Raw genomic sequence first — 12,079 nt, forward strand, 5'->3', positions numbered from 1 at the left:
ATGTTGGATAATGTTTATTAGCTTTATTGCTGATATACTTTGATGGGACCCATGATAATGTTTTTCTATAATAGTATTTTGAATGAGATTCATTATAAGAGAAGATGGTTTATTGATTGTGGCATTAATTACTTGACTTTGTTGTTTATGGAGTTACGTATTTATTTTGTCACAGCAGTAGAATGCCGTTTCATTTTCTTCTGTGAATGATAATTTATGTTTTTGACCTTGTTTAGGTCAGGTTTTTTTTCCCCGCGATCAGCCCTGATCAGCGCGGGATGGCGAGCCACCCGACCACCGCTATGTTGCGGTAGGAATCATAAACCTATGGACTGAATTACAAAAACTGTTGTCACGTGACCTATCACAGGTCCATGGAACTGAACCAAATCTCACGCTGGACTAAACCTCGTCCCACCTCCTTTTGGAACATAATAAGCTGTTTTGTATTGTTAGCATTATTTTGTTTGTGATATATTATACATATATTTTTTTGTATATCTGTCTCTATATTTATCATAACAAACACAATATATATATATTTTTGAGCTCTACTTTTGGTTTCCTGTGTTTTCTTCACACACTCAGGCTCCATAGTCGAGACTACTTCTGAAAGCTCATTGTCTATATAGCTGCAGTCAGGCGCCCTGGTCCTTCAACCACGTTACACTGGCCCTGGCCAAGTATCCTTGGGCAAAATGCTAACCCCAAGTTGCTTTCTGATGCATCCATCCATGTGAATGTTTAATAGAAAAGCACTTTGAGTACTCAGGTTTAGGGCTGTGCGATATGACCAAAAGCTCATATCCCAATGTAAGACATCTATCGTCTGATAACGATATAAATCACAAAAATCTATCATTTTCTGTAAATTCTGTGAATCTCGGGCAGCTCGTTGTGCGGGAAGTGTTTCCAGCTGCGCGTCATGTACCTGGAGTCGAGTGTTTTAACCGATGCATGAAACGATACATTTTTAGACATAAGTTGTAACAGCCGCCGTTTTCTTTGTGAGTATTTATTACACGCCGTGCTGCGGGGAAAAGCCTGTTCTAACGTTTGAGTCTAAGGTTTATTTTTTAGCACCTGGCGGCTCTGTTTAAATTCTCATCCGTAAATAAGCTGCTCTTTCACGTGATTCAGTTTATTTTGAAAAGTCTCAAGAGGATCTTGAGCTTTATTGTGAAAGGTTTATGTGGAACATAAACAAGCGGACGCGCGATGCTGTTACCGTCGTTGTTGCTAACCACAACGCATAAAAACAGGCGCTTGTCGGTCTGTAGTGTGGTTATATAAAATATAAGAGAAAGAAAGAACTTTAAGAAATTAATATAGCCACTACAGTGACCATCAAAACGATGAAAAAATATTGCCGTAAACAGTTTATTTTGCGACACCACAAAACAAAGGATAGCATAAAATGAAACGATAGACGTTTTTATATCGTCATCCGATATATATCGTTATATATCGAACAGCCCTACTCAGGTTGAGTAGAAAAGCGCTATATAAGAACTCATCCACTTGACCGATTTCAGTATTCAAATTATAATCTCATGATAAATTAAACAAACAAAACAAGTTGATGTTTTTGGGGGAATAGTCTGTACAGGCATTTAAATTAGCTAATTATCTTATTTCTTATATGGTAGTTTTATTATTTGTGGTGGAGTTCACCATGGATATGATTCCGACAGGCACCCACTTTTAGACTCAAAAGTAATTGGACAATTGAATGATGAGCAGTTTCACAGCCAAATGAGACCCATTCCCTTGTTATTCCATGACAAATTAAGCAGATGAAAGATCTGGGGATGATTCCAAGTGTTGCGTTTCCTAAGTTTCCCCTGGCAGTCTCTAAATGCGGTCCAAAGAGATGAAAAAAAAACCCCAAAACATACCTATCAGAGCGATAGCAAAAACAGTCGGCTACATTCTTAAAACAAGAAGGAATATAACTAAAGTGGATGAATGCAAAGTCTTTCCTTGTTTAAAAAAAGCTTTCTCAACTTCATAACCAAGTCGAGAACACTCTCAAGAATGACTTGTAGCCACCCAACAAGCAAAATGTTTGGTTTTCTACTAAAAAGAAGCCCTGAATTTGCAATGTGCTGACAGCAGCTATGCTCGCACTGTGTAAAAACAAACACATCTCCCTCATGACCCTGGTGTAGATTCCATAAACAAGTTTACCTTGAGTACCAGAAGGTACATTGATATTTTCACCATTTCACAAGATTTGATTTTGTTAATGGTATACATCGATCCCAAAGGACCTGCTTTTAGCTGTGTTCAAATTCACAGAATCTTGTGAAGCCTCTGAGATGTATGTCATCACCAGCCACAGAGCAATCTTCGCCACAACAGAAGCAATAACTGGCTGCATTTATCTTGGGGAAAAAAAAAACACTTGTAGTTTGTTCTGATGGGACAATAAACTGAAGACTTCACACAACTGTAAGCGTGGCGCTAATGCATGTTTTCTAATAATACAGTATTTTTCCTTTCATGGCTCTTTAAGTCTGACAGTTTTTTTTCTGAGGATTTTCTTTTGTGCCAGCACTAGGGATGGGTATCGAAAACCGGTTGGAATTGTTTGCCATTTTTGCAAACGATTCCCTTATCGATTCCAGTCGCACCAAATGACGTCACCACATTGCGGAGCGTCATTTACCTGGCAGGGCGCCTAAGCGGCTCAAACGCTCAAAGGTTTGGCAACTTGCAGTACTTGCAAAGTAGAGATTTCATTTAAGGGAGGAAACACTACGAATATGCAAAAGCATTTGCTTACAAAACACACGATAACCTTAAATGAAAGTCGTGTTTTTAATTCCGCTCCGGACTCGTGAATCTCAACCGCAGCAGCGGTAGCGTTTGCACGTCCTCTCCCGTTAATGCGGCAGGTAAATAATCAACTAACAGTGCATATTATGTTAGCGCAATCTGCCTTATTATAAAACCTGCCATTACTGTGCATTTAGGTCTAGCTCAGATGCTGGCAGTTCTCGCTGCAGTCTACCGGTAGTGTTTCCTTTCAGGCCAGGATAGACGAATGTCACCGAGCAGTGACTAAGTTTGTGGTAAAAGGCTTGAACCCATTTGCCACAGCAGATGATTTTCAGTAAGTGAATGTGTTTAATTGTAGGCAGGGACATTACTGGATATTCTTGTGTAATTGCTACTGAATAATTGATGTTATACTTTGTTATTGCTACAGAAGAATATTTATTTTATCATTTTACATTTACATTTTTTTTTTCCTGGGGACCCTGTGACACCCCATGGAAGAGCCGTAGGCTGTGGATCTCTTAAGATCTCACTGTTGGGTTTGTAAGGTCATGTTACTCCTAAATTTCTATCTTGTTCAAACAGAAGATATAAAACAAAGTTCTAAGCTATTAGACCTTAGTGTTCTCCTTTTTTTTAAAAAGAATCGATAAAGAATCGAATCGTTAAACAGAATCGAAAATGGAATCGGAATCGTGAAAATCTTATCAATACCCATCCCTAGCCAGCACAGGAGGAGCGAACACATAAAACAAATCTTTTATGTACTGTTAGGAAGAATTAATGGATATGACCTTCAGAAACTGCAACAATTATCCCAGGATAAATTTCCTGCAATTCTGATAATAGGTAAACTTCCAAGCACGTAAAGGGTACATACCACGGTGCCATTAATGCTCCAGGAAACAGCTGGCTTTGGAGAGCCTTCAGCCTCACAAGTCAAGACTTTATGTTGGCCGTCATTACTGCGATTTTTGAACAGGCGCTTTACAACTGCAGGACCTGCAAGGGAACACGTGTTATAAAGCTCGATTTATCATGGTTTAATCTGATCCACCGGCACATCTTAATATGACTGAGGAAAGGAATTTCTTAGAAAAATCGTTTTATATTTGCCGTCCTGCCAAGAGTTAGATGAGAAGATGAATACCACTCTCATGTCCCTATGAGTCTAGAGTCATTAGCGATAAGGCTGAAAACTAGAAGTGAAGAAAATCAGCGAGCAGGTCCAAAGGAAAATAATCCCACTAGTGCCTCCAAAAATCAGCAATTAGCATGCTCTGTCTTGTTTATTTTTCAAAATTTGTACAGAAAATAAAGTGTAAAAGCAAGACGTGGCTGCGAGTAACCATCTGGAGTCTGATCAAACCGTTAAAAGAACTTTTTTTAACCACTGATTTTTATATGAATTAAAAAACAACAACGCATATTTAATTAATGCGTTAGCTTTAAGCTGATCGTTTTTACCCTTAGACAAAGTCAGGCTGTTCCATCCGTTCTTAAACTTCACAAACTGCCTGTTGGCTGCATACCTGAACTAACTTCAAATATGAGACAGAGTGGTACCAGTTTTCTCTCCCTGCGTAAGACTTTTCTTCAAACCCTTACCTTCGACAGTAAGATCAAAAGAAGCTGTCCGGGTGATGTGTCCAACTGTCACCGTCCACTCATAGCGACCAGAGTCCGAGTAACCGAGCTTGGTAAAGTCGGGCTGTTTGTCCAGTTTCGCATTATTCTGAAATAAATCCAAGAGAATATTGGCGCTGTCAATAACAAGCACAAACCCCAATGATTGGAGCTTTGTTATATAAAAGATCACTTCTACCTTTGTCCAGGAGACCTCTGCCTTTCCGGAAGAATCAATCTGAAGACTCAGATTCAAGGCTTCGCCAGCGCGCTTGACAATATTCCCAGAGGGGCTTAAATTGATGTCTAGGTCTGAAAAGAGGAGAGGATGGTAGAAAGATGGTTCAGAGGCATGCTAAGGGTCAAAACATTTCTGTTGTTAACCATATAACTCTGCGCTTGGCTCACAGCCCTGCAGATTCAGCTTATTAGAAACGGTGCGGCTGACACAACAATTTCTCCCCAAATCAGAAGAAGACAGTCTTGCAAAGAGAGATATTAGGACGTTCGTAACAAATAAGACTGCAGGGAGGAAAGGAAATCATTTGGATACAGATGCAGATGTGTGGGGTAAAATTGCAGTAATTTCTACTTCTAGAGAAATTATTATTTTTGTCTTCTTACAGGTGACGGTGATGTTCCTGGTCGCTTCCATCGACGTGTCATCAATTAGGGAGCATTTGTATTCACCGGTGGCGTCGCGTGAGACATTCGCGATGGTGTAGGTATCCGTGTTTTCCACGGTCACCAGCTCCCCCTGCAAAAACAGTGAAAACAGCAGCATTTCATTTACATTGCTGAGGATAAAATTGACTGGATAAATACATTTTAGATGAAGTAAGCACTAGTTTGGATGAACAGAAGGAAAGCTTTTAATGGGATACCTTAAGGTGAAAGTCAAAGCTGGTAGGAGCTGGGTTACCATCTGCCACGCACTTCAAAGTCAAGTTGTCTCCCTCTTTAAGCTCTTTCTGAGGACTGACCTCAAGCATGATGTTCTCTGTGGAGTCTGTGCAGAAAACAGGAGCAAGAAAGTCAGAGGGGCGAGGCTGGAAGGTGTAACAAGTGGAGCGTGCTCCCCAACCAGCTGAATGCAATGGGGACTGCACTCATCCACTGTGTCAGCACGCTACAGAGAGCTCTAACTTTGTGCCTCACTATTGGTTATGTCCAACTTCAAAATGCAGCAGAGGCGGTGGTTGAATTGCAGTCATAATCTGAGGCACTCAACCAAACAATCCTTTCAAAGCTCAATGTTTCTGCTCCATCTAAGGCAAACTCTTTCAAGAATTTCTTGAAAGAAAATGTTCCAGCACTGATAAGTTCTACTCTGGGTCGTGTTGAGCGGGCAACTTCAATATTTAATGCTGCACTCGGTATAAATCTCAGAATGCACACCTCATTTTTCAACTTTCGCCATCAAAAGGTGCCGTTACCCGTGTCTGTCTCGACTGGAAGAAGAAAACTATAGAAAAAAAAATGTTAATGCACTCGCAAAAACCACAGGCACCGTCTGATTATAGTTGTAAAACGTCTCTTGGTCTTTTCGTGGATCACGAGCTGCTGCTGTGTTACGCGTGTGATGTGCAAGAAGCTTGACTTCAATTAAAAAGGGACACTTTTATTCTCTTTCACTTCATTTTGAAATTCTAGTCATGCCATATTAAATAAGCTGTTTTCTCACCAAAAAGCAACATTTCATCAACAGCAAAAGTTTCATCAACAGAAACGTACTTTAATTATTGATGTTTAGAAAAGAAAACAGCATCACTGATTCATTTGTGTCAATACTTAAAAAATGTGAATAAAACACGTTTGTAATTCTCATCGCGGTGGAGGAAACACGGACGTCAGTGAGGAGAATCTTAAACGAAACAACCTGAAATAAAACCGTGTAGCCAGAGAGGAAAAAAACTCCCAGTTGTATGTCCTCTTTAAAACTTTATATACATTCACACAGCACCTTCTTCCTTCACTTCCCTCAAGTTTGCACCAAATCACAGTACTGCACAAAGGTCCACCTTTCTTTGTGTTCTGCTAGAAAAATGGCAAATAAGGGCAGCGATTTATTGAAACTTGCAAAACTGAATAGAAAAGCAGTACTTAAGCCAAAAACAGAGTTTGTACAATGAGCATAAAAGTCACCAATTGCTACGGCCACCTTTATTCTTCAACATAGCCTGAAATCTCAAGGTAAGCTTTCTTCTAATTTCTTTAAATAGTCTTCAGGAATAGCTCATGAATGACATTCAAAGGTTTTCTTTGGATGTTGGCTGCCTTTTGTTCCGTTCTCTGTCAAGATGATCCAACACTGCTTCAATGGTGTTGAAGTCCGGAGAATCTGGGGAGGCCAATCCATGATGGCTAGTGTGTGTTTTTCTATCCAGGTATGTCTGTGAAGGTTCTCAGTCATCCAGGTCATCGTAGTCAAAGGAGCTTGCAAAGAAAAGCATCTGGACTTCTGACCTCAGGAATTCGCATGATAAGGTGGGGCCAGGTTTCACAATGAACTCACCCGAAACTCTGGCTGATTGGGACCCACACCCAGTTCCACACCTTGGCTCAGGCGATTAGAGGATCATCAGGGGGTCCTTTTGTCCCTCTGTGGGGGGACACTCCCACTAGGTTTATATCTGGGACTCTCCACCATTTGACCTTAGAACTGAAGAAGCTTCTCGGATGAGAGGTGAAACGTCTTCAAGTAACTTAAAGAAGTCCAGACGCTTTTCTTTGCAAGCTCCTTTGACTATGCAGGTATGGTTTTTACTGCATTGGCAGTGTGTTTGAGATCTGTCTTGACAGTCTTGACATCTGTAAAACACAGTTTCATGGCTCCTGACCTCCTCTGTACACACTGACAATGATTTGAACCAAACATTTTAAATCGCTTCATTAGATCTGTTGCCGCTAGTTTCGGTCTTCTTCTTTAATTTGGCACACCTCAGCTTTTTCTCTCCGTTTCCCTTCCTTCTTCCTTAAGAATGACTTGACCGAAGAGCCAGACATCTGTTTGGTCTCACATGTGTGCCTGTTTCTTAAAGGCATGACTTTCACACACTGTTCATCTGCTATAGATGGTTTTTTATGCCTGTTACCTCTCATTTTGGCTGCCACTTGTCCACTTTCCTCAATTTTATTTAGGACACACTGCACACCAAGCCATTATATACCAAGTTTCCAGCTAGTAGCTCTCTGAGTATTGCTCTGTTGGCACAATAATGTCATACGGTGTTATCTTTGGCATTTTTTGACTGAAAATGAGTGAACAAGCAACCCACTGCTTGTAAGCAAAATGCAGAATAATGGGGGGCAGCGCGAGTCTGCACAGTACTGCATGCCAAATCTTTTTTTCGCTGCTTACCTGTCTGGCCATAGCTGGTCATAATTTTCCAACCACAGCAGAGGGGAGAATTTTCATGGCTCTCCTTACTTTGCATAGAGTGAAGGTCCTTGTTGTAAGTTAAGCTCCATGTATATAGTTTGTGTTATAGTATATTGTGGATAATTCACAGAGTTTTAAGCAGCATTATTATGTTGTGCCTTGGCTACAGCAGCTTGCTACAAATATCTTTGCAACGGTTAATTACAAATGAGGTGCTAAAACAATTTTATAGTTTTGTCCTGCTACAGGCAGTGGATTACCGAGACTTTCAAGCTGAAGTAGAATATTGTGGGTGTTAGAGTGGGTGTCGTTTTCAGGATATGGCATGTAGTTTAGACAGAGCGTAAACTTTTGGAGATTTCATGATGATCGTCTTGCATTTTAAAACCTTTCTTTGAATTTACAGGTAAAAACAAAAGCAAAATAAAAGGTTTTAGACAAAGTATGCTCAACGACTCACAGGTAATAGTAAAGTTCACGGAAGAGGATTCCAGCGGTAGACCGTCAGCACGGCATTTGAACTTGGCGCCTGTGTCTTCCTTCATTGCAGAATACTCGAGTGTGGAGTTAGTGGTCGAGAGGCCGGTACTAGATTCTGCCACAACAGAAACCTTGATGGAAATCCCTAGACAAAAAAACAAACAAGCACAGTCTGAAAACTCTAACAAGGAAAGAAATGTGCAATGACCAAAACACTGCACACAGTCATGAGCCGCGCCGTCATGAGAGTGCAGCACAATTCATCACAGCAGAATAATTTACAGCAACTGTCCCTGTCAGAGAGAATAAAACCATCTGTGTATGCAATATTTATAAATGTCAAATATTTTTTTTAGAACTCAAAGACAACAAAAGGGATGGCGAACACTCACCTTTCCCATCAGCCTCCAGAGGTTTATTGTTCTTGAACCATATGATGTTTGCAGGTGGGTTGGCATCTTTTGCAACACAATTTCCAAGCTGCAAAGCGAAAAAAGGAAAGTGAGAAACAGGCAAGAAAAGCACTCAAAGGATGAATAAAAAAATGCATTTCATGACTATTTTTAAGTGACCAAACATATGAGAAAATGAGCTTTTTGTTAATGCCACTCTGGTATTTGAGGACTAAACAGTTTTCCATGCAATAGACCATGAAATGCCTAAAGCATTTGTAAAGCCCCTCAAATCCTTTGGGTCTTTTAATTGTAGCACAAGCGAGATTTCTACTCTTTACTAATTCATGAGAATCACTTCAAAGAAGTCATTACTACAATAACAGGCACCATCTCTGTTAGGCCTCAAGATACGTTAGCTCAAGTAAGGGATTTCCCTTCATGACTCATTAAAATAATGTAGGCATTAAAATGTTTATCATTAAAAACTCCACCTTAGTAAGTCTTCCAATCTCTAGCTCCTCTGCTTTGTCAGAAATCTCCAACTTTGCCGGCACCTCTGTAGTTGAGGGGAAAAAACAGTGTGAATGGAAAGGCTGGGTGTTGGCTTGTGTCAGTCACAGCACTTGAACGAGGGCATTTCGACAATTTTTCAGCTAATTCGGACTCACTGTGAATTAGGACATTAACTGGGTATTCGAACACGTCTCCGCCGGTCACCACCATGCAAGTGAAAGTCCGCTGGTCGCTGAGCTTGGCGGCGGAGATCAGCAGGCTGGAGTTTTTGTCCATGCTCACACGGACCTTGTATTCATCAGTGGCGCTGATTGAGACATTCTGGTTTTTCTGCTTGACCAGCAGGTATCCTGGAACTCCATCCCCTTTGTCCTGGAGAGCAGAGCGCGTTTGTTATGTGTCGCTCGCATATGGCACTGGCTTCGTGTTCGCAATAAAAGCATGCACTGTTCATGCAGTGTCATATGGAGGGACACATGCATGGTCTAATGCACTCAGACTGGGCGTGGTTCGACTTCAGACACAGTAAGTGGGCCTTAGACCTGCTTTGCCATTTTGAGAACAACTGATCTCCAGGGTGACTTACATATTTCCATTTAGTGATGGCGATGTCTTCTGCCTTTATGGCTCCACTGTTGCATGGGATCTTGAGCATTTCCCCATACTGGCCAATAATAGGCTCCAAAGAGGTGACTGCAAAAGAGAAACACCAAAGGCACATTTTCAATTGCTTTCTAAGAATGGCTAATCTGGTCACCTGCAACACAGAACGAATTATTAGGACAGAAAATGAAAATGCTTATTATTCCGAATGCTTTGCAGCGCCTCCTGTTTGCATACATTTTACTGACATTTATCAGCACCACTTAGTGCTCGCCTAAACACACGAGGACAGCAGTTTCTATAGAGTTCTGCTAATTTTTCAGCTCCCTTGGGAAAAAAACAACAACAACAACAACCTTTCCTGCCCTAAATCTCATTCAAAACATTGCCATGGAGACAAAATGTTCAAGAGGGGGATGGAAGGGGGGGGGTGCCAGGTGAAGTGTCTCAATGGGCTGCGATGAGGGGTTAGAGCCAAAGGGCTGCAGGGAAGAAGAGGCTGCCACGGCCCGACTGAAAATGAGTTGCTCAGTTTTTCTGGCATTCAAATTTACATTTCAGACCTCTCCGAGTTCAGGCAGAGGTAAACGCACAAGCGTATATGTGGAAGCATAAATCTGACAGCTAAAATCCAAAACAGCTTGAGAGCAGCTCGGTAAAATGTATGAGAGGAAAACGGTGACCAGTCAGATTCTCTCTGCTGAAATAGAGACAAGTAATGTTTGTGTTTTGTGTGTTTTTTTTTTACAAGGAAAGTGCAAAACAATGAAGATCCTCCAATATTCTGCGTGCATTCGACCCTGAAATTGTCTGATTATATTCGTGCACAAAAATCCCAGCTGCACACCAAAATGCCGTTTCTGCACTGAGAAAAAAAAAGTTATACTCTCACTTTCCCTCTGAACACATCAGACTTTTAAAGGTTTTCTTAGTGCGGTACAGAGATGAACTGAATTCATTTGCTCTGTGCGTGATACTCATTTGAATCCTGTTTGAATGAAGGTAAATACTTTTACTCTGGTTACCACCGTCTGCATTAAAACAGAGAAACAACTGGGACCCGGAAGGCATGCTTGCACAGTCAGCAAGTTCAGAGGTGTGCAAATACCTGCCTGGTTTCCTCCGCGCACAGTAAACCCCCTGTCGTTAAGTGTCATTTTCTCATCAGGACTATTAAACGAGTCCATAAAATAGTTATGTACATGTGTGATGAAACTGGAGAGACAACAAAATCAGACAGTTTGCCTCGAGTCGACAAAGTCTGCACTTATTGCCGTCCTCCTGACACTAAGCTGAACAAGTTCGCACACCGACACCTGTCACTCATCGTTACGAGCTGTCAACTCACAAGAAACAGCACCGAGCCCATCGCTGAGCCTGTTTCTGAAGTCACTGCCGCAGAAAGATGACAAACACAGACAATTTAATAAGAAGACTTTAAACAAGGCATGTCTGCCTCTTAGCTCTATGTCTTTGTAAAGCTGTTTTCTGCCTTTCCTCTAAACACTACAAGGAAGTTTTACCTCATAGGGGGCCGAAAAAAACAAGTTTGATCTTTCTCTTTTTTCTCAAAGTATTTAAAAATAGTTTTTGGTCAACAAGGAGATTACAATAATTTAACGTAGCTGCTCAGAGACTCCTTAAACTTCCTCAAACTTTAATTATAATTAAAGTCAAGTAATTAAATAAAAAAATCACTTGAAAAGCCACACGTTCTCACTCCCAAAGCGTAACATTTTATGCTGGGTGACAAATCGCTGAAACATTACTCTTCAACAACACGTCCTTATATTACGAGATCGGAAAAATGATGAAACGTGAGAACCGTTTGGATCGAATCTACACATGTAGAATCTACAGCTTGTGAAATGATTATCTGCCTCTCAACTCTTATTGCGTTGCTTGTCCTTTAAAATAATGAAGATTTCATATAAAAATCGCTTTGGAAAACAGTATTTAATGTCATTAAAGTGCTGGTTAAGGTTAGGGATAAGGTTACGGTTAGGGCTGGAATACATGGCTGGAGCGTGTACAGGGCTTGCAAAATTTCAAAATCCCTGGTAGCCCTTCAGGCAGGGACTCTTCAGTTTTTGGTAGCCCAAAATAAATTTAAGTAGCCCGAATAAAAAAGAGCAATTTTTTGATTGATGTTTTGTTTCCTGTTTTGTTTCCGTTACAATGTTATACATTAAAGTATAATATTGTAACTGAAACAAAACATTAATCAAAAAATTGTTGAAACACAAATTACAACATTGTATAAAAATTACAATCATCAACTCAAATACTTGGTTCT

At 40.6% G+C, this 12,079-nt stretch overlaps 1 protein-coding gene across 2 annotated transcripts in view; it reads right to left on the reverse strand.

The window, feature by feature from the left end:
- LOC146503479 (CD166 antigen homolog) overlaps positions 1–12,079 on the reverse strand; it is a 53,188-nt gene that overhangs the window by 9,592 nt on the left and 31,517 nt on the right. For both annotated transcript variants that reach the window (XM_085130368.1, XM_085130367.1), the window contains exons 2-11: positions 9,767–9,873; positions 9,336–9,552; positions 9,159–9,223; positions 8,665–8,752; positions 8,253–8,417; positions 5,295–5,419; positions 5,035–5,167; positions 4,610–4,722; positions 4,393–4,519; positions 3,665–3,786 (exon numbers count right to left, since the gene is read on the reverse strand). In XM_085130368.1, coding sequence (XP_084986494.1) covers positions 3,665–3,786; positions 4,393–4,519; positions 4,610–4,722; positions 5,035–5,167; positions 5,295–5,419; positions 8,253–8,417; positions 8,665–8,752; positions 9,159–9,223; positions 9,336–9,552; positions 9,767–9,873 — 1,262 coding nt within the window. The remainder of the gene's footprint in view (positions 1–3,664; positions 3,787–4,392; positions 4,520–4,609; positions 4,723–5,034; positions 5,168–5,294; positions 5,420–8,252; positions 8,418–8,664; positions 8,753–9,158; positions 9,224–9,335; positions 9,553–9,766; positions 9,874–12,079) is intronic.

This window comes from Neolamprologus multifasciatus, chromosome 14 (assembly GCF_963576455.1).
Source record: "Neolamprologus multifasciatus chromosome 14, fNeoMul1.2, whole genome shotgun sequence".
NCBI lineage: Eukaryota > Metazoa > Chordata > Actinopteri > Cichliformes > Cichlidae > Neolamprologus > Neolamprologus multifasciatus.